This window comes from Nilaparvata lugens, chromosome 13 (genome assembly GCF_014356525.2).
Source record: "Nilaparvata lugens isolate BPH chromosome 13, ASM1435652v1, whole genome shotgun sequence".
NCBI classification, from domain to species: domain Eukaryota; kingdom Metazoa; phylum Arthropoda; class Insecta; order Hemiptera; family Delphacidae; genus Nilaparvata; species Nilaparvata lugens.
This window is the reverse complement of record NC_052516.1, coordinates 28,754,171-28,779,963: the sequence shown is the minus strand read 5'-3', so window position 1 is coordinate 28,779,963 and position 25,793 is coordinate 28,754,171. Positions and strand designations below refer to the sequence as shown.

The following is a 25,793-nucleotide window of genomic DNA, read 5'->3' as shown; positions in this document are numbered from 1 at the left end:
TGAATTGAATTATTCAACTATCAGCATTGGTTCAATGGAAAGCATTATTGTTGTTTGTAAGGTAGACTGACAGTTGAAAAAGAATTCCACTGTAGTAGTAAAACATTTTCATATGTGGCGTATACATACAGTTTCTCAGAAGTAAATAATAATATTTTATTGCCAAAATTAATGCATGTTACAATTCATAGTATATATAGTATAAATTCATTCTATTAATTCCTTAGAAATAATTCTATAATGGAGATCTAAATACAGTATAATGCATGAAAAATTTATGGTGTATCCCATTCCATCTAAATAAACGTCAGTCTAAAACCTGTCCAATAATATTAATGAAGCCGATACTTACGTCAATTGTAGAAGAAATCAACATTTTTTCTGCTAGTAAATAGATTCAATTACGTATTTATGTTATTTATAGGTGATAGATCGTATTGAATCACCTTATTTAGTAATAATTTAAAGTAGATACAGATTATAAACCGGTAAAAAATTTCATTTTAAAGTGTTGATGGAAAACTAATGTGAAACAAATAACTTGATTAATATGATCAGTTTTTTTTAGTTTTCACCATACTCAATACTATACTGATACACTAACACTGACCTACTATTGACCATCAATTTATTCATTCATTTATTTATTCATTCATGAAAACAAGGAAGCATACAGGATTTTTCTCAAAAATTGCTTCCATAACAAAATAATATTATTACTAAGGTTGTCATTACTAACCAAGCATAGTGTATAGATACTATTTATAGTGTATAGATGCTATCATAGAGAAACGATAGCATAAGCATAAACTTACGCTATTGTTTCTCTATGATACTATCCTTGATTATTTACATCACATTATTCATCTATCTATTTATATATTAAATTATTTATCTTTATTGATTGATTGAAGCAAACAAATACGTATTAAGAAAAGAAGACAGGCAATTGCCCAAACCTTCTTTATTTCTTAATTTTGTCTCATAAATAACTTTCACCACATTGATTGGTAAGCAATCTAATTTGGATTATTATTCAATTTCATGGCTATTTTTTCTTGCCTAGTTTTTGTGTTCTTTGAGTAACTCCACTTATTCAGCAAATTTATCTGGGTCAGTTAGTATCATATTCTATCAAAATTTGTGGAATATAAAAGTTGAAAAATATTGTGAAATGTGCTGTCGACTACTACAAAATATACTGAAACTTCAGTTCTTTATAAGTTGCGTCATTATCAATTATAATTGTCGTTGGTGATTAAGTTTTGAATTTCATACCATTGTTGATGAATTTAACTAGTGACGCAATTGTAGGTCTAAAGAATTGTACCTATCTTATTCTTGTGTTGGGAATCAGCTATTGTGTTACGCTCAGTTGATCAATGAATACAATTTTTTTCAATGATAGAATAAAATATCGATAGGTAACAAGAATAGATTTCGCTTACCGGTATACAAATTGTATAGTGTGTGGAAATCTTTTCTCATTTGAGTTCAATATGGATTTGTGGATAATGGATTCATTCAACTCCGTTAAATTAATATAATAGCCTAGAAATATTTTTAATAACGTTTTTCAGGGCCTCTTTGATTTGTTAGTTAAAAAGAAAAACTTGTTGATGGATTTAACATTCCGAAACTAGTTGTTATACTTCTATTTTATATAAAAAACATTTTTAAAAAGGGTACGATGGAATCATTTTTTAACTGGCTTAAAAATACTTTGAATTCTTCCAAGAAGAATTTTCGATAAAGATTTCAAATTTTTTATGGTTATTAATATACAATATTCTGTCTAATAACTTCATTAGAAGTGTCTTATTAATGAATTCGATGAAGTGAATCATTCATGTCCAATTCTATTTGCCTTTTATATTTTGTTTGTTCCTATAATTGATTATTATAATATAGAATATATATTGTATATTGTTAAATTATATATAATTATAATATTGACTTGTATATTGTATCTGATTTGATCTGATACAATAAAGTTTCTATTTTAATAAAACCTCCAAAACTTGGGAGGCTTTTCACTTTACGTATGATTGTAAAGACGTTTCTCTGTCATAAACTTGTTATTCATTGGTATATTTTTGTTTGTTTTTCAGGATATGGCAACACTGAAAGGAGACAGGGAGCCATCATTGAGAGCATGCATCATCATGGCAAAGGAGTTTACTCAGGAACTTTCTCGGGTCAGTTTTGCTCAATTTTTAATCAAATATTCACAAATCCTTACTCCAATATCATTTTATTCCCTTACCAATCATTGTATAATACAATTTATTCATACTAGCGGAAACCATCTATTATTACGGTGGAAAATGATCATGGGATAGACTGAAAATTTTCAATGATTGAAAGATGATCAACAGGCTTAATTCAAAACGATGCAACTACTAACTTTATTATACATAAATAAATAATTTTTGTATAATCTCACAGACTCAAGAACAGCTTGATTTTTTAAAAATTGATGTTCTGTGATCCTATCCAATATTCTATGACTAATACTTACTTTTGATAGATAAAATCTATATTACAGCCAAACTTACTTTTTTATTTAATTTTTCTTTACGTTATGTATCATAATTTTATTCTTGTGCTGAATCTATTCCATTTTCAATTATTCTTGATGAAAATGTTTCTTCATTTAAAATCGTCTCATGCGTCTTTTATTTTCCATGGAAGAAGTAATAATATAATGACTGATATTTTATTTGTTGAAAAAAGTCTCATTGACAAATTAGAATAGCAAACCAGTGCTTTGAATTGTTGAAAATACTTAATATGAAGTCACAGACATCTCTTAATATTCTGAAAAAATAAGAAGGAAAATCTGATTTTAACTTTGAGGTGTAGGTCTATTATTATGCAATTTAGGTTTATGTTGAAACAATTATCTAGTAATAATACAGGCAAATTAATTATTTATCAGATAATTCAATTAATTTATTGTGTTGGCAGGCACACTGAACCCAGCACTGCAGGACCGCTTCGGTCGCCCAAAACGCGACATCTCCACCATCATCCACATTCGTTGATTTCAGCTGATCTATATCAGCTAGTGTTTTTATTGGTGTAGGAGCCCTACCTGTGCTGACGTCACGCGAATGCACTACGGCTTTGTTTACGGAGGTAGTGCCTAGTGCCGGATCCCGAGTTCGGGATTTGGCCAAGTTCTAACTAGACTTTAAACAGCTGGAGTCAGAAAATTGGCTTTCCAAAACGGGGCGTAGTTGTAGTCATTGTCATATTCGCATTTGAATAATTTCGGAAAACCAAAAAGTTGAACACAAAATAGAATAAAGTGAAAATAGTGTAGAGTTTCAGCTATTTTGAACTATTTAGGAATGTTTAATTTCGTCAAGGAGAAACGATTCCAATTATATATATGAGTAAATAAAGATTGCTATAAAAACTGCGACTACGCCCCGTTTTTAAACAAACAAACAATTCATTCTTCTGCTTGGCCGACAAGAATAATTGTGCCAATTTTCATTTTTGGGCCAACAATAATTACAGTCGAACCTCTGTATAACGAAGTCGATTATCACGAGAAAAAATTCGCTGCAGAGAGGTATTCGTTATTGAGAGGTTCTGTCAAGAAAACCGCCACGATCCTATGGATCTTATAATATCGTATCACGGCGGTAAATAAATGATATGGTACATACAACATCATCGCGAACGTAGGTAGGGTACCTATTAGGCCAATATTAATATGGAAATTTAAAAATTCATGAAGTTTAGAATAAAAAAAATATGTTTTTTGAATATTTATAAAATGAAATAAGTAAGTAAACTCATCAATTTATTTTCAGAAAGCTTTATTTGTACTATTAGTAGAGTTCAATCAAAGTACATACTCTGTAGGAATATTTTTCAACTCTTTACACTACTATTAGATGGAACCCAAAATACGATTATTTTGTCAATAACTTCACTATAAATACTATAATAGCTCAACTTTCCTATTTTTTTAATGTTTTATATTTGAAAAAGTTGGTAATTTTCGGCTGAATTTTGCATTTGAATAAAAAAATCATGTTTCATAAACGACTCACATCTATTCAAACAGTCAGACATGTCTGGTACACTATTTTTCAGTTTTAATCCTTGCCTGATAATTTTGAAAGCCTCTAGAAATTTTTGATGTGACGGATTCTTCTCCTCAGGTTCTTCACAGCTATCATCATCATAGTCAGTTTAAAAAATTGAAATGTGTGACAAAAGCAAGAATGGGAAAGCCCAGTCCTTCACCTGCCTGGTCTACAATAATGACAAGTTCTTGGAATTCAATTTCCAGTTACTTGCATTCAATTTCCGACATGTGTTTCACCCTCTATTGACTGTCTACCACCCTATCTTCTTCCTACCTGAATTGCCATTATTTTCAGATTGTCCTTTCTGCTGAAACCAAACAATTCCTTGAAAATAACCGTCTGCTTCCAATACACACTACACTTTGTATGTTGAAGTCAAGAGAAAACTTTGTTGTTGAGAGGTCCAAAATACGTTAAATAGAGGTAAATAAGCAGCCAAAATTCATAAATGTCATGGGACCAGATGAAAATTCGTTGTGTAGAGAATTTTGTGAAGTAGAGGTTCGTTATAGAGAGGTTCGACTGTTTATTTTCATTATAATATATTGTGAAAAACGTCTTTGATTTAATATGTTGTAACTATTTTATTGGCAATAAAGCTGGATTCACACACACACACACACACACACACACACACACACACAGGTTACAGTGTAATTATAATTCCGATAAGTTCTAATTAGAAGTCTTGGGAATTATATTTTCAATGTTGTGTAGGAATTTAGCTCAAATGTGTTTGAAAATCGCTTCCCTGTGTGGGTCTGGCCCACCTAAATCTGTAGGTCCACTCATCTCTCATCATAATTCGTTTCCATTACCCACGCAAAAGTCTAGATCTGAAGTGGGCTCATCGTCAGCAATTGAAAAAAAGTTTCATAGGCTATTACAATGTATCTATAGAGAATATATTCTAGGTACATTGAGCTAGTGTATAAGGGCGAACATATATAACAGCAGACAGGGAAAAATCCCCTTCTCGAATGTTCGAATGTTGCATCACACAAAGACGTCTGTCTGTCTCCATATGTCTGCGCACGTCTGCATGTTTGAATATTGTCTGTCTGCATACGTATATCTGTTGCGGTGTGCTTTCGCTTTTAAATCATAATCTAATGATGCTATTAAAATTGTCTCCGTCAATTATTTACAGTACAATTTGTGTCATGTATTGTATTTACAATAAATTTGTGTTATCTATGCTGTTTGTGTATGTTCATTTTTGCAAATGAATAAAGTTTCAAAGTTCCTATGTGCCTGTAGAATTGTGTGGCAGAGAGGACTTATAGTGAGGTCCACGAAATAATGGCAGTGGAGAACAACGTTGCCGATCCTCTGTCTTGTCAATGACGGTAGAGCCGATACAGGTTTAATAATATTAAACAGCCGATACAGGTTGATGTAATATTAACTGTTCATTCTCGTTTAAAAAATAATCGATTATATTTTATTAAGCCAGAAATTATATTTTTCAATGATTTCACAATAAATTTAAATACGGTAATTTAGATGAAATATTTTGTTAATCATCATCATCATCATCATCATCATCATCATCATCATCATCATCTTCTTCTTCTTACACAAGGATTAGGCTCTATTGGCCTGTACCGGCATCCATTTCTTTCTTGGTCTTCCTATGCCTCGCTTTCCTTCGGGTTTGTACTCCCATGCTAATATTGACAGCCTATTGGATGGCATTCTAAATAAATGGGTAGACCAATTTTCCCGATATTTCTTCAGAATATCCAATAGCGGTTCTACATTCAATTCAGCTCTTATGTTGTCATTCCTTATTTTATCCAGTCTACTACAACCTTTGACCGCTCGTAAAAATCTCATTTCAGCAGCTTGTATACGAGATTCAGTTTGTCTGCTTAAAACCCATGCCTCGCTACCGTATGTTATTAACGGTATCGCCATTGTTCTGTAAAACTTCAGCTGGGTATCTGGGTCTCGTTCGCCTTCCTATAGCTCGTCTTATAGTGCCACAGACCGCACTGAATCTCGCCACTTTTTCACCAACATCTTCATCCTTATCGAATGAAATGCGGCATCCCAAGTAGCTGAAGTCTCTCACTTGATCTAATGCTTGATTGTCTATCACGATTATTTTGTTAATTATTATTAATTTCATCATCGTTAAAAGACGATCTGGCAACAGAGTAAAGCGAGAAAGAGATAGCGCCATCTGCTTTTTTGAATGATTGACAAGGATAGCAATACCATTGCTAATCAAACACTGCCATTATAACGTGGACCTCACTATAGAATCCTAACTCCGTTCTCAATAAAGGCAATTATTCAATTTAATTGGAAAAATGTACTAGGTTTGTAGTAATTTATATATTTTCGACAATAGATTCGGAGCAATGTGTGGGAGGAAGCAGTCGCGGAGAGTCGCTGGAGAACCAGGCGACTCGCGGCAAGATGGAGCGACTGCGTCTCATCATGGAGGAGCGGCGCGAGAAGAGACGCGCGGCTAGAACCGCGCCTTACACGCGGGTCGCCTCCGCTCCTGCTGCCGCCACGCCTCTAGCGGCCAGAACTGCAACTAACAACAACACTGGTATAGCATCGACTCCTATTCATTCATTAGTCTATCTCAAAAAAATCAAAGTACGTACCCGTAAATCAAAGTAATGTATAGCAAAACATCAAATTAACGTATAGCATAATTATGCGTTTGTGGCGAATCATCTGATTGCCACCTGCGATGTTTTCAACTAGCACAGTTTTTTATTACTTGTAACAGTTTTATTTCTCACAACGTGTTTCGACTCATAATGGTATTTGAGTCAGTGAGTATACATATGACTCACTTTGTGAAAAGCCAATAAATACTCACTCTCTTGAAAATGAGACTATGGCCCGGTTGCACAACAGCCGGTTAAATTTTAACTGTGATTAATTTCACGAGAACCAATCAGATAATATTTTATTCTCAATCGCAAACTTGAACAGGTCTAGGCGATCAATATTATAGTCCTTATTTCAGTTGAGAGAAGTATATGCTATAAAGAGATTCTTTCTCGAATGCTGATGTTCTATGTTGAGGATACTGCATAATTACGAACTCCATGATTTCTAGTATTGTATCGATGATCATCATTTATCATGCATGCATACATTGATACATATGACGTTGTCCATAACTATTGTAATGTTGAACGGCAATAAATTATATTTATTCATTCACCATTATCACTGGTGTGAGACATAATTTTTTTCAAATTTATTTTGTGAGTAAAATGAATTGATTTCACAAATTTTCTTGATTTTCCTTGTAATAAAAAACATTTGAACAACATGCTCATACAGTTTTTGGATACTTTATGATGAAAAAATACAAAAAACCGCCTGTATAATAGAAAAATGTAAAAGGATCCAGGTGGTGGAAAACGTAAGCTGCAATAATTGAAATATGAAAAAGTAAGCGCTTTTTATCAAATAAATGATTTCATGACTCATTTTCTTTGTAATTTTGGCATTGTTTAGATGATGATCTGAACGTCCGTGATGATTATGATGATCCGGAATTTTATCGATTCTTATACTGCACAGTCAAAGCTTAAACTGAATTTAATCAGCTGGTGGCTTAAACTCAAAATGAAACACACTATAACAAACGAGACACTTGATACAAATTAAATCCAGTTTAAAATGAAATTTAGTTTAAACTGTCACTGTGCAAACGGCCCTTAGTATAATAAGAATAAATAAAATTCCGGATCATCACAATCATCACGGACGTTCAGATCATCATCTAAACAATGCCAAAATTACAAAGAAAATGAGTCATAGATAAAAGAAATAGATGAATAAGTTGCCTTCTGAAATTAACCGACTAAATAAAATTGAACAATTTGTAATAGAACCTTGATCAGTCATAGCAGTCCAATCGTTCATATCAAATAAATACTCTCAAATCCTAGTTTAAAGAAATTGCTCAAAAGTGATGCAAATGATAATTCTACCATTGTGATGGAAGCGCTATCTGAGCACTATTCTAACTAGTCTGAAAAATGTACTTGAGACTTGTAAAAGTACCACTACTTTAAAATACGTAACGGCAAGACTCTAGTATCTCATAGTTGATGAACTATATGGATGACTACGAACAGTTCCCAACAAAGCGTGCCATATCCTATGGCTTATCTACTATCGAATGCTCCATCTAAGCCTATTATACTAATTATTATACCTATTATTATTCAACCTTTTGACTCTGCTTGTGATGTAGGCATGTAGGCTACAATTTCCATTAATTATTATTAAAAATAGATTATCACTTGTTTAGGTGGCTCACAACCAGGCACTCCAACTTCGCCCACCCAACAGATGTGGACCGACGCCAAGCAACCGGAATCTGTCACCAACGAAGCCGCAGTGACCAATACAACCGCAGTGACTAACGCGACCGCAGTGACCAACGCCACCACAGTGACTAACGCAACCGCAGTGACTAACGCTACCGCAGTGACCAACGCTACCGCAGTGACCACGAATGCGGCAGCAGCAGGAGACGCAGCTATGGACACTTCGTCGCCGTCTGGTGGCCAGGAGGACGCAGGCGGACAACTGCAGTGTCCCAACGGCGAACAGCAGACGTCTCCCGCCACAGCACCCGAACCGGTTGTCGCGTAACTAGTGTGTGAGTAGCCTAAAAACCTACGCCAAACTCAAATATCATTTCTTTCAATTCACAATCTGTACGTTCTGTGTACAGTAAATTGTTCCAGTTCCAATCGTAAATTGTTCCATCACGTGACTAGTGCAAAATGTTCCCATATGGAACGCCATTTCAAAATCGTTGGTTCAAGCTTTTGGCGCGCACTTATAAAGTTGATTTACAAATTGTGTCGTTCACTAGCTGCGTGAATGAAGAAAGGCTGTTGTACATACTTACCGTCTAGAAAAGTGTGCATTTCTTTCATTCCATTAATCTCAAATTTTCTGTAGAGAAAAATTCATTTAACGAATGGTTATCAAACATAATTTTGTTGGTTATGTATTCTATGGCTATGCTATGGTAAACAAGCTATAAGCGCATACGCAGAGAAGCAAGCAGACTACAAAATTCAATCGACCAATGAGAGCTCGGATAGTTGGAACTGTAACAATTTACCACGCTTCGACTGTGGGGCAGGAACTTGGAACTGGAACTGGTTTCTGGTACAGAATCTTTCAAAATTCTTCCCATGGGATGCGGAACTTTTTACCTGGTAATTATTGTGAATCGGACAATTCACCACATTCTGTACACAGAACGGGCCCATATATTTACAAGTAAATATAAACATTTTTTTAAAACATTAAAACATTTCAAACAACTAGTTTCGACCTACTTTGGCCATTTTCAAAGTAGGCCGAAACTAATAATTGTTTAAAAGAAGTTTTGGACTGTAGTCTGTTTTTTTGTACTCAAGTTGATGATCCGAAAAAACTGATCGTTAGTTGTTAGTTTCATGTATATTAATTCATATTTTATATTATGACAAATCCAAATTGGTAGGCACTATTTTTTTACACTTGACTTTTCTTGCCCTAACAACTGCAACACCATACGCTTATATATAAGTTGATGATAAGAAATGTTTTAAATAAAAGGGTACTTCATGCTTTTATATTGTTTCTATTAATTTTAATAAAGTAGCCCATATAAGTGAAGTGATATTATAATAAATAATATATTTATCAAGTAATAAATGAATCGCTAAAATCAGAAACCACATGAGTCACATTTACTGATTTTTTCAGAAGATATAAAAAAACTGTTCAGTTCTAAAATGAATAAGTAAGCGTATCACCTTACTATACCATCTTTAATATAATATATCCATGAGAAATTGAACTAAACAATATATGTCCAATTTTTAATAAATTGAAAAATAAATTCGACTTATGTGGCTCATGTGAAGGCTAATCTGGAAATGATCTGGTGTATTGGTTTTGGATTTGATAAATCGAATGCCTGAGTTGTACGGAGACTACTGAGTGGCTGCATTTGAGATATATTTAGTAATTGAGGAATGTTTGATATAATTTATTTATTTGTTCACACAAAATATTCATACAATTCATTTATTTCATACATAGAGGTGCACATAAAATGATGGAGAGTACAATAGGTCAGCAAGAAACTTTCTCTCCACACCAATTTTAATGTATATTGCAAAATATTGATTGCAAACAAATTTATTCATTTTATAAACTGTCTACATTAAAATTTTACTGATGTATCAAGTTCGGTCCAAAACTGTTTCTCTCCCGAATTTAAATTTATATTTTAAAATATTTACACATTTATTTTATGAATGGCTCACATTCAATTTTTACTAATTTACAAATTTTTCTGTTCCAGAAAATAAGTTGATCAAGCGCAAGGTAATGGATGGATCTATAGACGTATTTGGACTGAACATAAAATAATAAATATAATTCGCTGATCGTCATTGATTGTATCTTTGGAAGTTGTAATTAATCGTTTTGTATGCAACCGCTATGGATATCTGCTGTTTAGAACACTTTGTTTGTATTATTATTACTATTATTATATTATCGACAGTGTATGTTTTCTAAATGGACATTGTAATATATGAACAATGTTAATCCAAATTATTGTGACGCCCTAATACAGTTCTTGAAGATTTAAATGTTGTCGTTAATTTGGGCATTGTGAGGAGATGGGCTTTTTGAAATGGATGTGTTTTTATCGTGTGAATATAATTCAGTTTGATACTTTTATCACATTGAGATTCTAAGTGAATAGAACTTCAAAAAACATCTTGATATTATGATGTGAGCTTTATGCCAATATTCATTATCATATGATGTAAATCTGAAGTTTTGAAATAATATTGTAGAAGATGTCGGCTTTGATCATTGTAAAATGTGGAATTATTAAGAAACCTAAAATTGTGTTCTATCTTGAAAATTCTCTTCTGTAATTTATTCTATATGCTGTTTAATATTATCATACACTTATCAAGCTCCCACTTGATCGTACCAATCTTTTATTTTATTTTATTCTTTCTTACTCAGCTAATTTCCCTGTTGTTCTTTTCGTGATATTCTCTTTTTATCTAAATCATTACAATAAACTGCCAAGGCGAGCGAAGCGAGCCTTCACCTCTAGTGTAATACAGTAATAAAAATACAATTTGAAAATTCTGCTTGTATAGTCGTGTAAAATATAAATCGAAGACTTCATCCCTATGAACTTGTTTCAGTTTATTGGAAACAAATTAATGTATTATTTAATTTCGGATTTGAAAATTTTATCAAGTTTTTAAATAATACTCATAATATACAAAATACTTATTTTATTGAGGCATGTATGATCAATCGAATAACTTGCCTCAGTTCATTATTTTTCATTCATCTTTAAAGTTAATATGAATTTTTTGACATATTTTTTTCGTTATCAGTAACTTACCTAATTTGATACAATTATGGGTTTTCCATTTCTTTAATATAAATTTTACAAATTCAGTTTGAATTCAACCATTACACTCCCTCTGTACTTGTAAGTAATTAAAGATAGAAGTTTGTTGTTTTGTATAATTTCCTTTTATGAAATATACGTATAAATTGTATGAAATTTGGTGTGTTTTGTCTAGTGGAGAGTGGAGAGCTTAGTTGGTTGACTCGAATGCATACCTCCCTTAAATTGTAGTTTAATATTATCTCAAATTACAATTATTATCAATAATAATAGTAATAGTAATATTGAATGCTATAGTAATCGATTGAAGATAATGTATGTATTATTGCTGTGAGAATATATTTAAAATATTCAAATCTGTCTGTGAGAACAATGGTATCTCTTGATTTGAAATTAATAATATTGTAGTTTCATTTTTGTATAGATTGTTATTCATAATCATTATTATTATTTGAGAAATACTTTACGTTTAGTTTCTATCTTAGGTAAATCTATAAATAATACAATTTAGAGTGAATTTTAAGTACACCGTAGTGAATGATGCATTATATATGAATTATTTTGGTTATTTTATAAAGTTGATGATGATATTCAATATTCACTGAATGGTTTTGACAATATAGGTTTTGTCTTTGTCAATGTTATTTTGTTGTTTTTTCTATTCCTGAATGGTTATTATTTGATTAAATGCATTAATAAATTACAGTTCAAAATTCAATCTGTGTCCTTTTTCTTTATATTCGCACAAAAATATGTGAAAATCGATCTGTAAAGAATTATTAGTACCCTACTTTCATATAGCGCTAGCAAAATACTGAAACAAAATATCTGAAAGTTGTTGAAATGTATGAATACAGGGCTACTTATTTTTATTTATAAAATAGAATTATTGTACCCTTTTTGGAATTAATAAAATAATAGATTAATATGGTGTGGAATACTGAAACTAGTTGTTATAATTTGTATTTTTAATCTATTATTATATTAATATTTTACAAAAAAGGGTACTATAAATAACTCTATTTTATAAATATCTAAAAATTATTTGCATCCAACCGAGAATTAACGTACAAGACCGGAAAACTGAATAGATTTGAATGTCAGCATTGTTTGAATGGGAAACATTGATGTTATTTATGAGACATAATGACAGTTTCAAGTGAATTTCACTATAGGTGTTTAACAATAAGCGTACTGTAAGTGAAAAAATCTCCAAAAATGGTAAAAAATAGAATCTAGATGAAAAATTCTGATTCAATCTAATTCTTGACCAATATAGAATATAGAAACCAATGGGTTTTACCTTCACAAACAATATTCTTATCAATTTAAGTTAAAATAGAATAACTTATCAGTCTTTAACTAAGTGCTATAAAAAAATTAATTCTAACTTGATTTTTTTCATGACTTCTTTTTAGCTTGACTGTTTTTTCATGTAAGTACAATAACAATATTAAATTCCTATATATTTTTTTATTACTGATCTAATAATTAATTGCTGATGTGAATGTGATGAAAAGCACCATAGTGAGATTCACTTGAAACGGTCAGAATTCCTTTTAGAGGTAACAACAACGCTTCCCATGCAATTAATGCTGAAATATTTATTTTATTTTATTTATTTATTTTATTTAATCATTAGAATTACACAACTTATAGAAAAGTACCACAGGCTTATAAGCCCAAAACGGTTCCAATTCTAATTTATACAACAGTCCAAATGTAGCTTGGTTATGTGTCACTTAACATTATTCAATTACACACTCAATTTACAATTAAAAACACAAAAATCATTTTTAAATTTAAAAAAATACTTCAAAATTAAATGAAATTAATCACAATTGATTAGAAAAGTCCAAACTTTAAAAAAACTATAACATTTTGAGACCGAAAAGACAAACACACTATCTAGATCCAGAACTTATCACAGCTTTTCACTTATTGAAAAGGATTCCACCTAACTTCTATGGTGATTCTTCGATAAAATCAAATTTGAAATATTTTTTAAAACTTTTAGAGTCGACACCTTATCTCGAACTGATATTAATCAAAATTTAGAAGAGGAAGGGCTCGGCTGTTTTCCTCTTCTAATGTCATTTTAATTGAACGTGAGTTAGCGAGTTCTCACTTTTGACGTACTGAATGCCAAATTCGTTGTCCGTCTGTTTGTATGTTCTAGAATAACTTAAGAAAGAATTGATTAATCATCTTCAAATTTTGAACACATATTCTTCGAACCTTTTTACAGGTCGTTCGTTGGACAACAAAATTCACTCACTCCTTCGTTCTTCTTCAGGATATACAAATAACATTGAAAGTGCATAAGAAAAAAAATGTTGTGATTTAGTCAGCTGAAGAATTCATTGCATGCAATGCATTATCACACACATACAGTCCTTCATGCGCTGACACATGATTTCTTCAGCTGGTTAATTTATACAACATAACTTACAACTTTTCCATCTACAAACTGATAAGGGTTGAGATATCAATGTGCGGTTTTCGCCATTTATTGTCTCTTGGAACTCTGTATCGAAATCTTGTATCACATGACCACTTTCTCATTCCCAAAATTAAGTTGGATTCATAATGAGGGTCAAAGATGTTTGAGTAATTTTTCATTTCAAATAAGATCCTACTAATCAAACCTACTGTCAAATTATTCTTGTTAGAGAAATATTTAGCTGTTTCCATGATTTTCATCAGCTCTGTACAATTAAAAATGACGGTTTCAAAGATTGCAATATAACAATTCTTGAGCGAGCTCTCTAACCCAGGGGGTCACTAGTGATAGTGATTCTGTACAAATGGATAAATAAATATACATAGTGAAGCGGCTAATGTAGAGTGTATAGGGGAAGGTAGCTGAGAGTGTTTAAATGATGCATGTTTCTGAATGTCTCCGATACTTCTACTTTCTACCCTTCCTTTGACGCTCCGCTCCGACACATTTGAATAAACTTGCATCATTTCCAACTTCTCCGCTCCACTATGTTTTGACCCTCAGCCAGTCATGCTTTGTAATCTTTGGCAAGCATAAAAATGTTTTTGAGAAACTGATGTAATAAACCAGATTAATATTTTGACCCACGTACCGTATTTATAATATTCTAAAATCGTGCCAATCATAATAATGTAGTTAGATTCGCTTGTAGAACTAGATAGACTCATTATGATTGGTTGCTAGACTACTAAAGAAAATTGATTGGCTTGGAAAATTCCTAAAAAAATATTTATAACTGTAGCTCTTAAGCCTTGCTTTCCAATAATTTTCTCTACTGGGAAGAAATATGATACCATTGACAGAATAAAAAATATGGACACTGATAAGAATCAATGGTTTTGTTTTACGCCCAGCCAAGAAATTATTTATCATATTTATATTTAATAGCATCATGAAATTTTATTAGATAGTAGGTCGTCTTTACACCCACTAACAACAAATCATTATTGAAGATCAACAACACTCAAAAAGACGAAAAAGAAGCTATTTTGAACTGACAATAAGTTGGATTTTTATTCTATATGAAATGAACAATATAAAGAATATCCTAAATTGATCATTAAGAAAAGGAACAGTTGTGGGCTTTAAGCCTGTTGTTCCTTTCCCAATCATTCATAGTTGAGAATTATATTGTATCTAACAATGTATGAATAAATAAATATCCATTCGAACATCGCCATGCAAAAAAATGAATACACTGGTATTGTAACTCATTTGAATTCATTGAAAATTGATTACAAATAATGATTCAAATGAGATGAATTTCTTAAACAAACATCAATCTTTGAAATAACATAATTTTGAGATTTGATGACACTATGTTCTTCAAATAGTTGAACTAGCAAAAAATCGAACGACCAAAAAGCGAACTGGATTTAATTCAAGTTCATGACGCTGAACAACTTTGGCTGCTGATTGATGATTAGAAAAATTATTTACTTTCAAAATTCATTTTGAGAAGTTATTGAGCAGGCTGAAGTAGGAGTAAGCTCCTCGCATGACCTGAAAATTCAATAATATAATTTTAAATTCATTCTATTAAGATGTAAAAATGATTCTTGTTTTCCCTATTTAGAGTTTATAATTTGCTAAATTCTATATAACTAGCCTAGTACAATCAATTCCTTATCCAAAATTGTTTCAAATGTTTTTTATCAATAGGTTTTTACCTACATTTTTGTAAAGTTATCTTATTAAAATGGGTTTTATTGCGTATTTCCATTTCAATATGCAAACTATAACAACAATCCGGCCAGTTCAGCCGAAACCACTAAGGCGTTGCACCCTTTAGTCTGCTAGCGCTACCTGGTCGTGGGTTCGAATCCCGCCGGTGGGCATGGACGTTTGATCATCTCATCAAATCATCAACCACGAAAAAACTAAAAGCTCATGTGAGCATCATCCGCAATAAAAATTAGTTTTTTAAAGTTACAGTACCTTAATTGTTGAGAATAAAGAACCAACTGTACTACTTTTGTAGGTTTTTGAACTAAATTTTTAGAAAGTGCTTCTTTCTCCTGAGCACGGAATAAGCACGGAATAATAGTGTTTCTTTCCTCTGTGTCCTGAGCCTCAACCAATAACCGGAGCCAATCAGATTGACCCTAGTTTTATATATGTAGCCTGCCAAACATAAAGTGCTTCGCTAAGAACGTTCTTAAGAATCGTTTATGATTATGACATTTGAAGTAACATGGTTTGATATAAATATTTAGATGTGGAGAGTTGAAATATATCTCAATATGAGAGAGATTGTATGGAGAATACACTATAATTATGTATGAGAATGATTAAAGGTGGATTGCCACTTATCAGTATAAGTGAACGTGACCGGTACAGTGAAAATATTATTTCCATGAGTTCTGATGGGACGATTCATACTCGTTCGACCGGGCTGAGTGAGAATAGTCCCATTAAAACTCATGGGAATTGAATTTTCACTGTACCGGTCACTGCCTTTGATGTGGGAATGAAATATGTAATGACTTACCACTGTCATATTATTTCTGTTGAGAGTAAAAACGTTGAATAAACTGATTTTTGGCAATCTATTATTGCGAGTCATCAAAATTTTCAATGTACTGGTGAACCATCTGGGTTTATTTTGCCAATTACAAGTGTATAAAGCTGTTCGAAGTTCCTCACCCTGCGATAGAATATATTGAAAGATTCATTAGAGCTATATTGAAGTTATTTGTAATTTATTATTGATGAATTTTACACTACATACAGATAAGTTGTGGGATCTCTCCATATATGAATAAGATATTGTCAGTTCCACATCTAATCTTACAGTACATGTGTAACTGACAATATCTTATTAATTTCACCTGTACCTAACTATTATACGTGATGGGTTCTTGATCCATTCCGAGCTGCTACATAAAAATTAACACACTTTTTTCTATGTATTTAAACACGACATGCAGTCAATTATTGAGTAAATAATTAAAAAATTTACTTACAAAGTTTTTAATTACACTAAGTTTTTAATTATTTACTTAATAATTGACTGCATGTCGTGTTTAAATACATAAAAAATGTGTTAACTATTATACATTTACTTCAAGTGGTTAATACTGAAAAGTAGCTATTTTAAAAAGTTGAATATTCGAAAAAATATTACAATTCGTCTATTTTACTAAATTAATGGGGTTATTGTGATAGGATATTTTTCCTAATGATTCTTGAAGAGTACTGTACGGTATGCTATAGGATGAACATTATTCTAAAAATTGAAACAAAGTATCATCAACAAAGCCTCTCAAATAGTAATAATCAATGCCACTTCTCAAACTTTTTTGCAATCTAGTCTAGAAATACTAATAAACAATTTTTTTCCAATATAATTAGAAAAGTTAAATTAATAAGATTAAAAGAGTTAAATTAATAAGATAGGTAGTTCTCACCATGACTACTACTTTTAGATACTCACTTGAAATTGAAAACTATAAATAATAAAAATATAACTAATTTATCATGTATTATAGATACAAATTTCTCAAACATAAATTGAAAATAAATTACAAGAAAAATAGTGAAAAGTAAGTTTGAAGAGAAGTAAAACAATTATCCGTAAAAAATATTCGCTCACCTCATCTTGGAATTTCTGTCCATTCTCACTGAATAGAAACTCAACAATGACAATTGTAACCAATATTACACCATACTTCAGTTTAAGGAACATTTTCCCTTTCTGGAAAACATATAATATGGATATATAAATGGATTATAAATTATAAAAAAATTCAACCAAAATTGGAATGAATTGTCGAATAAGTACGGTAAATCTGTGCTGTATTTTAAATAATATGAAAACTGAAATCAATTTAGATGTATTATTATTTACAAGTGCTACACTGTGGAAGTTGAAAACTATTATAGAAGATTACAGTTTGGATCTGGTATGATAATTAATTAATAACTTTGACATCCTATATAAAAATAAGATAGTAGGCTACTATATTCTAATATTAATAGCATTACTTTGGTAAAGGCCATTCCACACAGCACGTGGCGTGCGTGGCTGGACGCACGCTAGCTACTTTTCAAAACATCGCTTCCCAGCTAATCAAATGAAGCAATTCACATAGCAGCCACGGCCACGAGGCAACGCTTGCTATACTAGCCACGCGTGGCTACCGTTCGCTCTCTGAGCGATCTTTTCAAACGTGTCCGGCCACGTTTTGGTCCGAGCATGCGCAGAACGTATACTAGACGTATACTATCATATAGAACGTATAATATCATTGTCAGCCTCAAGGTCGCGCATTGAATGGAATTAGCCATAGGTGTTCCTTCTTTTATTGATTGGATGTACCCACTGGTCCCGTGCTGTCACCGAATACAATAAAACCAGCTCATTATCACTACTACTGCTGCTGCTGGAGTCATCAAACCAAGGTAAGCCACAAGAAAATCCAGATTCACACCACGGGACCGTCGGAGTTGACATCTTCCTGCATACTGACGGGAAACGTGGCCGGCATGGCGTGCGTCCAGCCACGCACGCCACGTGCTGTGTGGAATGGCCTTAATACTTGACAATTATACAAAAACTAATGAATCATAAAATTTACTGGTTCAAAATGTTTTTAAAGTAAAGTGAGGTATATTATTGTCATTTGTAGTGACATTTCTATTCATGCTCACAAATGATAATGAATTATTTATAAAATATAATTATGGTACTCTTTTTTGAAAAATATAAAATAATAGATTAAGACTACAAATTATAACAACTAGTTTGTCTATTAACTATTGGTAAAACGATTATTTGAAATTTACTTTATAACCTGAAGATGGTGTGTAATTTGTATTCTCAATTCATTATTTTATCTATTTCAAAAAAGGGCACTATAGTTCTATTTTTTAAATAAAAATAAAAAATCTGGTGTGGTACACTCACACAACTTTCCTTGCTCATATTTGAAACAACGATCAGACTTCTGTGTATGTGTATGTATAATTTTCTTCAGAGTACTTTTTCCCTTGTGTAAATTGTGAAATTCGATGGATTTTTTCAAAGTTGTCAAAACAGCTGTTCTACAGATGAAATATCTCGACTATGTGTTCTTTTTATGAACTGCGCTACCTACCTACCTCATGCACGAGAAGGAGGTTACTAAGTCCATTTCTCAAGGATGGGGGTGGACCCCCATCAGTTTCTCAGAACGGAGACTCATGCCAGTTATAGAGCTAATAAATAATCTGATAACAACAGTTACAAATCAAATACTACAAAACTTAACGACTTTGGATTACCACAAGGTACCGTCTTGTCCCCGATTTTATTTTTACTCTATATCAACGACATCTTTAAACTAAATATTGATAGTTCGAAAATAATTTCCTTTGCTGACGATACGGCTGTAATAGTTAAGGACCGCTCATGGTTAGAGACGTACTCGAGAGCAGAAAGAGTAATATCCATTGTTAAACAATGGCTTGATATTAATACATTGAGTATAAATACATCAAAAACTAAATTATTACATTTTCTCCTACAATAGTTGGTCAACCAAATGATGCTATGAATTTAAAAATACATACAAATTGTGATTTTGAGAAATGGAAGGATTGTGCATGCCCACAACTAAAAAATGAAAAATCTATAAAGTATCTGGGCATCATGGTTGATTGTAACCTTAAGTGGGAGCCTCATATAGAATATATTTGTAAACGCTTAAAATTTATTTCCTTTATCTTTTATAAAGTCCGTAAAATATTAGACATTAAATTACTTAGGGTCCTTTACTTGCCTATGTTCAATCGGTGCTGCAATATGGGTTAGTGGTATGGGGAGGAGCGTATGATGTTTTCATGAATAAAATTTTTACATTTCAAAAAATGATAATAAAAGCAATTCTTAATAAGCCAAGGGCTTTTTCTAGTAGTGAAACGTTTGCCGAATTTAAAGTGATGACAGTACGTCAAATTTATATAAAGAAACTTCTCTATTATGCATGGATGAGGAAGGATGAATTTACAGTGAATAATAACGTTTCTATGTATAACCTGAGAGTTACATCTCATAACATTTATAATATCAACTATTCAGATTTGACAATAGTGCGAAGACAATTGGGGTATCTTAGCTCAAAAATAATAAATATCATGCCAAATGCATTGTCAGAATATTTTTCTAATAGGGGTAGACAGAGGATGGAACAGATAAATAAATGGGTGATACAAAAATTTTTCTTCGACATCAGTCAAATATTATAATTATTAGTAATTTATTGTTAACTTCGATTTTTGTAGCTTTGACTATTAGTAAATAAATTTTTATATTGTCTAAACAGCTGATACTCTCACTCAGCGGTCAGGGTTTTGCCCTTGCTGGGTGGTGCCATGTAATTTTAATTTATTTGTAAAATAGCATAATATTATAATCTAGAATATTTCTTTTGTAAGTTTTTTTATTTTGTATTTGTTTTTATGGGCAATAAAGATGTTTAAAAAAAAAAAAAAAAAAAAAAAAAAAAATAACTATACAGGGTATGAATTTGAAAAAAATCGGTCAAGTTTTTTTTGAGAAAATCGTGAAAAACATGGTTTTTTAGTAATTATCCGCCATTTTTCAAGAATATAACGGAGCTCCTGCAATTTTCCCAGAAAGAAGACTCATGTCAGTTGATAGGGCTTATAAATGAAGAAAGGTATGAATTTGAAGAAAAACGTTAGAGCCGTTTTCGAGAAAACCATGAAAACCCTGGTTTTTGGTCATTATCCGCCATTTTTCTCAAGAATATTACGGAGCTCATGGAATTTTCCCAGAAATGAGACTCATGCCAGTTGATAGTGCTTATGAATATCTATCCATGGTATGAATTTGAAGTAAATCGTTAGAGCAGTTTTCGAGAAAACGGTGAAAAACATGGATTTTTAGTCATTATCCGCCATTTTTCTCAAGAATATTACAGAGCTCCTGAAATTTTCCCAGAAATGAGACTTATGCTAGTTGATAGGGCTTATAAATAGCTATCCATGATATAAATTTGAAGAAAATCGTTAGAGCCATTTTCGAGAAAAACGTGAAAAACATGGTTTTTTAGTAATTATCCGCCATTTTTTCCGCCATCTTGAATTGAATTTTATTGAATTTCTTATTGTCGGGTCCTCATGGTATAGGGACCTCAAGTTTAAAATTTCAAGTCGATCGGTTGATTAGGAATGGAGTTATCGTGTTCACAGACATACACACACACACATACACACATACACACACACAGACCAATACCCAAAAATCATGTTTTTGGACTCAGGGGACCTTGAAACGTATAGAAAACTTGAAATTGGGGTACCTTAATTTTTTTTGGAAAGCAATACTTTCCTTACCTATGGTAGTAGGGCAAGGAAAGTAAAAAAAGCCCTGATTTGATAAATTTTGAGAATATAATGAATTAGTACGTCACATACATCTGGGGAAGAATCAATTGGGTAATTGCAGTGAAATATTACTATTTCAATACCATGCTAGTGGAGTGAGAATCAATGAAGTGTATAAAAATTATTGAAGAAAACATAAACTTCGACTGACCAAAAATATAAATATTGCCAAGCAGACTTGGAGACAGATGAACATGTTGAAATAGAACAGACGAAATTTAAAACCACTATTCACTTGTTCTACATTGCTGAAAAAGATTATTTTCCATTTTTAATAACTTATTTTTTGTAACCAGGTATAAGATTGATTGAGGGTTGTGTGGCAGAGAGGACCTAGAGTCCTAACTCCGCCCTTAATAGAGGCAATTTATTCAATTCAATTGATCAAAATTGTATAATTTGAAAGATTTAGTCGGAGGGATAAAACTTCAAGAATCAACCTCTCATAGGCTCAATAGCTTTCTATATAGTGAGATTAAATCTATGCTGTCAGCATTCCTTATGAATAAAATTAATGCTCACAATCAACCAATTCTGACAGGTTAAAGTGAATCTCATTATAGAATAACTTCGCACAATATTGAGGTAGAGAAGTCTAAAAATATTATTTGAATGCTCTGCATTATTCCTTTAGTGCTACTTGATGGTACTTGATAGTTTAATGCTAATTAAAAATATCAAATTGGTGTCCCTATTGGTCAAATAGGCGACCATAAATTCAATTTCTAATCAATAGAACAATATACAAAATCCTAAAGCACCCTTTATTTAAAAAAAACTTTGAAATAGTTTAACAACGTTGAAATACTTCAAAGTTTTTTTTAAAAATAAAGGGTGCTTTAAGATTTTTTTTATATTGTTTTATTAATTTAAAAAGTAGCCCATGTGAATGAAGTATTTTTTCAATTTCTAATGTATATCAACAAATGGTCTACATACGATTTAAATAGATGGAGCTACTGGATCACAATAGAGTGAACAACTACAAGACTTTGTAGTATATTTATATCATATAAGAGTGAGATAAAGTAGTTACTTTAATCTACAGACAGAAAACCAATACGGTACCCTCAATATTTATCAAAATTTGGGAACACAGAATAGTTTTGGGCTATACCTGTTGTTCTATCCCGATCATATTCATATGATTTGTAATTAAATCAACAAATAAATAAATAAATATTAAATTTTTATTATTTAAAGTTTTTAATGAAGGGTACTTACATTCTTTTATTCCCTGATAACCAATACCGGTACCCTCTATTCTAATGTAGGCTATACTTACTTGAAAATAGTTTGATGCTGTTTTGCCAATTCTTTGAGCATGTCACTCAAAACAATTTCCAAATCAGAACAATTCTCTCCAGCCTCACTCTCATCAAGATTGTTGCTACCACTACCACATTTTCCAATACTAATCAAATTGATCTGCTCCACGTTCAAATGGAACAATTTCATTTCGATCCTTATATGAAACAGGGCTAGCATCTGCATTTGAAGTATGGCTATGGCAAGGATAGATGTGTAATACACATAGAACAATTGTAGAGCCGATAAAAAAAGGTATTCGAAAATGCTCGATGAAGTAAGTGTCAGGGTGAATGGCGAATAAAATTTGAAGAGTAGTGGTAAATGTTCAACGCTCTCAAAATCCAGTAAATATGAGATCAACCCATAAATAGGGACTGTAAAATGACTGATGAACAAATATTTCACAACAGATTCGGTAGTTTTCGCCATGTTATACCCTTCTCTAGTCATATCCTTCACAAGCTGACTTTTCTCTCCTAACTTTTCCCCACTTTTCAACGATTCATTATTTCTATGAAGCATAAATTCTGAATCAATTACATTCATAAATTTCTCTGTGTCTGTTGGAATCAAAAGCATATCGATCAGCATGCTTAGTACACCAATGGAGAATGTGAGGTTGTCTATGGTGGAAACTTGATTGTCAAAGTCCCAAAAATTCCAGTTTTCCAAAATGGCTACAGCTGGTTGCACAATGAGACAGAGCATTATGAGATGGAGAAGTTTTCCTGTGGAAGCTACAGCATTCGGAGGGTAGAAGTGTAGTCGTTTTAGGTTTTTCAAAATATCATGCATTGCTTTTTTCAATTTGTCATCAACCTGTAACAGGGTATATCAGAAACCAATTATAATAATAATATTATTATTATCATTATTATTATTTTCATGCTTTCAAGTTGGGCTATATTATGTCAAGTTACTTTCCAGTGCACGAATAATTTGTAGATACCAAGCATATACTTTTGATACAACCACTTGAATTATAATATAGGATTATTATAATATATGATCGAACCAAGAAAAGTAAAACACTTATCACATTATGGAAACTTAAATATCTAAAAATCTAAATCTTCCGGATTTCGGTGAGTTTATTTTGAAATCCTTAGTCTATACCAATCGAGAAATATGATCTCTATATTTTCAAGAATTCTATTTATGAAGATTGAACATCATTCCCATTAGATGTGTGAGCTTTATTACATTACTTTGTCTCTAATAGAAACATGAAAAATCTCTTTTAAAAACATTTTGTGTTTGCTTCTTATTTGCTTTGGCTCCTTGAGGTGAAGTTTTGAAATATTTAACTTAATTGTAAACTGGATTTTTCAGAATAACTCATATATTCATCTGAGAATAAGTGGAGGTAGTATATTTCATGGATTATTTACCTATTTATATTTATTTATGTATTAAGAGTCACAAATCATTCTACAATATTATCACAACAGGCTAATATTAGAGCAAAATTAATACAAGCAATATTAGAGATCACAACAGGCTAATATTAGAGCAATATTAATACAGGCAATATTAGAGATCACAACAGGCTAATATTAGAGCAATATTAATACAGGCAATATTAGAGATCACAACAGGCTAATATTAGAGCAATATTAATACAGGCAATATTAGAGATCACAACAGGCTAATATTAGAGCAATATTAATACAGGCAATATTAGAGATCACAACAGGCTAAGCCCAAAACTGCTTCTCTCCCGAGTTTTGATAAGACAGTAAGATAATAATTCAGTAAGAATAATATTATTATCAACACCATAATTTTCCTTTTTTTCTCATTTAAACCAATAAAGATTCTAAAACAAATAATCCTCTAATCAGGTAAAATTCGAGAATAAACATTCATAAATGAATGAATCCAGCTTACCTTGTCTTCGTTATTCATAGTGATGATTTACCCCAGTTGACTCTCTCAACTTTTTTTTATGTGGTTTGCTTAAACAGAAATTGAAACTCTTTATGAAGAATAATGATTTAATATTCTTCAAGAACAGGCTGAGTCAGTTATCGATTTATGGTGATGAATGAATTTGAAAGGAATATTCAGTAAGTAGATCTTCAGTATACGGTAGCTGAATTCTCTGATCTATTGAGCTATCGTTCTAGACTTTTAGATTTAATAATGAACAAAGTTTTCGTATTCAGCTCACAACTAAATTGAGAAATATTGTAGAACAATATAGATTCAAGATTTGAACAAAAATTTGAATTGAAAAATCGACTGAGATCCAAAAGTGTATGAATTAATTTATCCATACAACTTTTCCTTAGAATGTGGATATTTGTTTAGTCTGTGATGAAATGAGATAATGAATTAACTGAACTTGCTATATTTTTGCAGATGTACGATAATACTTCAAGTACTTCTATTTGAAAATAAACACTATATTTCTCTTGGACTCTTCAGAAACTTCAACTCCAGATTTTTACAGCTTCAAACAACATCAATTGAAGGCTTAAAGAGGTACTGAAAACTTGAACAACTTTACTGCAGATTAATACTCACTCTTTGAGAGCAGCTCTATTCCAGGCCATTTCAATCAGTTATTGCAAGCTTTTATTCTACTGAGGGGCTCTCATCAAATCACTCAATAATCACCATATTTCAATAATTTTGGAGCTATAAATGTACCCAATCATAAGCTTCTATCATTAAATACTGAAAACCATAATATCCTACTAATCTTCCAGTAATGAGACCAATTGTAATGCTATTATATTTTGTAAGGACAGCTGGAAAAAGCTTGAATTATCTGGGAGGAAAGCGTGATTACTGGCAGAAATAACAGTAATTATCCATCATAATTACTAGGGAATGACAGTAGACTATGAGGAGATTCTGTCAACTGTTATCTGAATTCTTTTTTGGGGTTATTCTTGTGTTTTTTCTGAATTCTGGGGTGATTTACTCAGTTGCTAGAGTTGAAGAGCAAAGGTCAGAATATGATTTGAGTAGAATCAGAGACGAAGTAGATATCCCTTATCTGTAGTAGAAGTGTGTTGTGTAGAAA

The 25,793-nt window shown here is 31.8% G+C and overlaps 2 protein-coding genes across 2 annotated transcripts in view; one reads left to right on the top strand and one right to left on the bottom strand.

Moving 5' to 3' along the window:
- LOC120354123 (midnolin homolog) overlaps positions 1-11,050 on the top strand; it is a 65,120-nt gene extending 54,070 nt beyond the window's left edge. The window contains 6 exon segments of the mRNA XM_039440414.1: positions 2,112-2,175; positions 2,178-2,198; positions 2,971-3,042; positions 6,418-6,675; positions 8,407-8,760; positions 10,471-11,050. Of these exon segments, the coding sequence (XP_039296348.1) occupies positions 2,112-2,175; positions 2,178-2,198; positions 2,971-3,042; positions 6,418-6,675; positions 8,407-8,753 (762 nt within the window). The 3' untranslated portion in view covers positions 8,754-8,760; positions 10,471-11,050.
- Positions 11,051-14,404: 3,354 nt separating this feature from the next.
- LOC111061708 overlaps positions 14,405-25,793 on the bottom strand; it is a 58,243-nt gene continuing 46,854 nt past the window's right edge. Inside the window, exons 6-10 of the mRNA XM_039440243.1 lie at positions 22,734-23,578; positions 21,600-21,696; positions 17,652-17,753; positions 16,548-16,703; positions 14,405-15,559 (exon numbers count right to left, since the gene is read on the bottom strand). Of these exons, the coding sequence (XP_039296177.1) occupies positions 15,506-15,559; positions 16,548-16,703; positions 17,652-17,753; positions 21,600-21,696; positions 22,734-23,578 (1,254 nt within the window). The 3' untranslated portion in view covers positions 14,405-15,505. The remainder of the gene's footprint in view (positions 15,560-16,547; positions 16,704-17,651; positions 17,754-21,599; positions 21,697-22,733; positions 23,579-25,793) is intronic.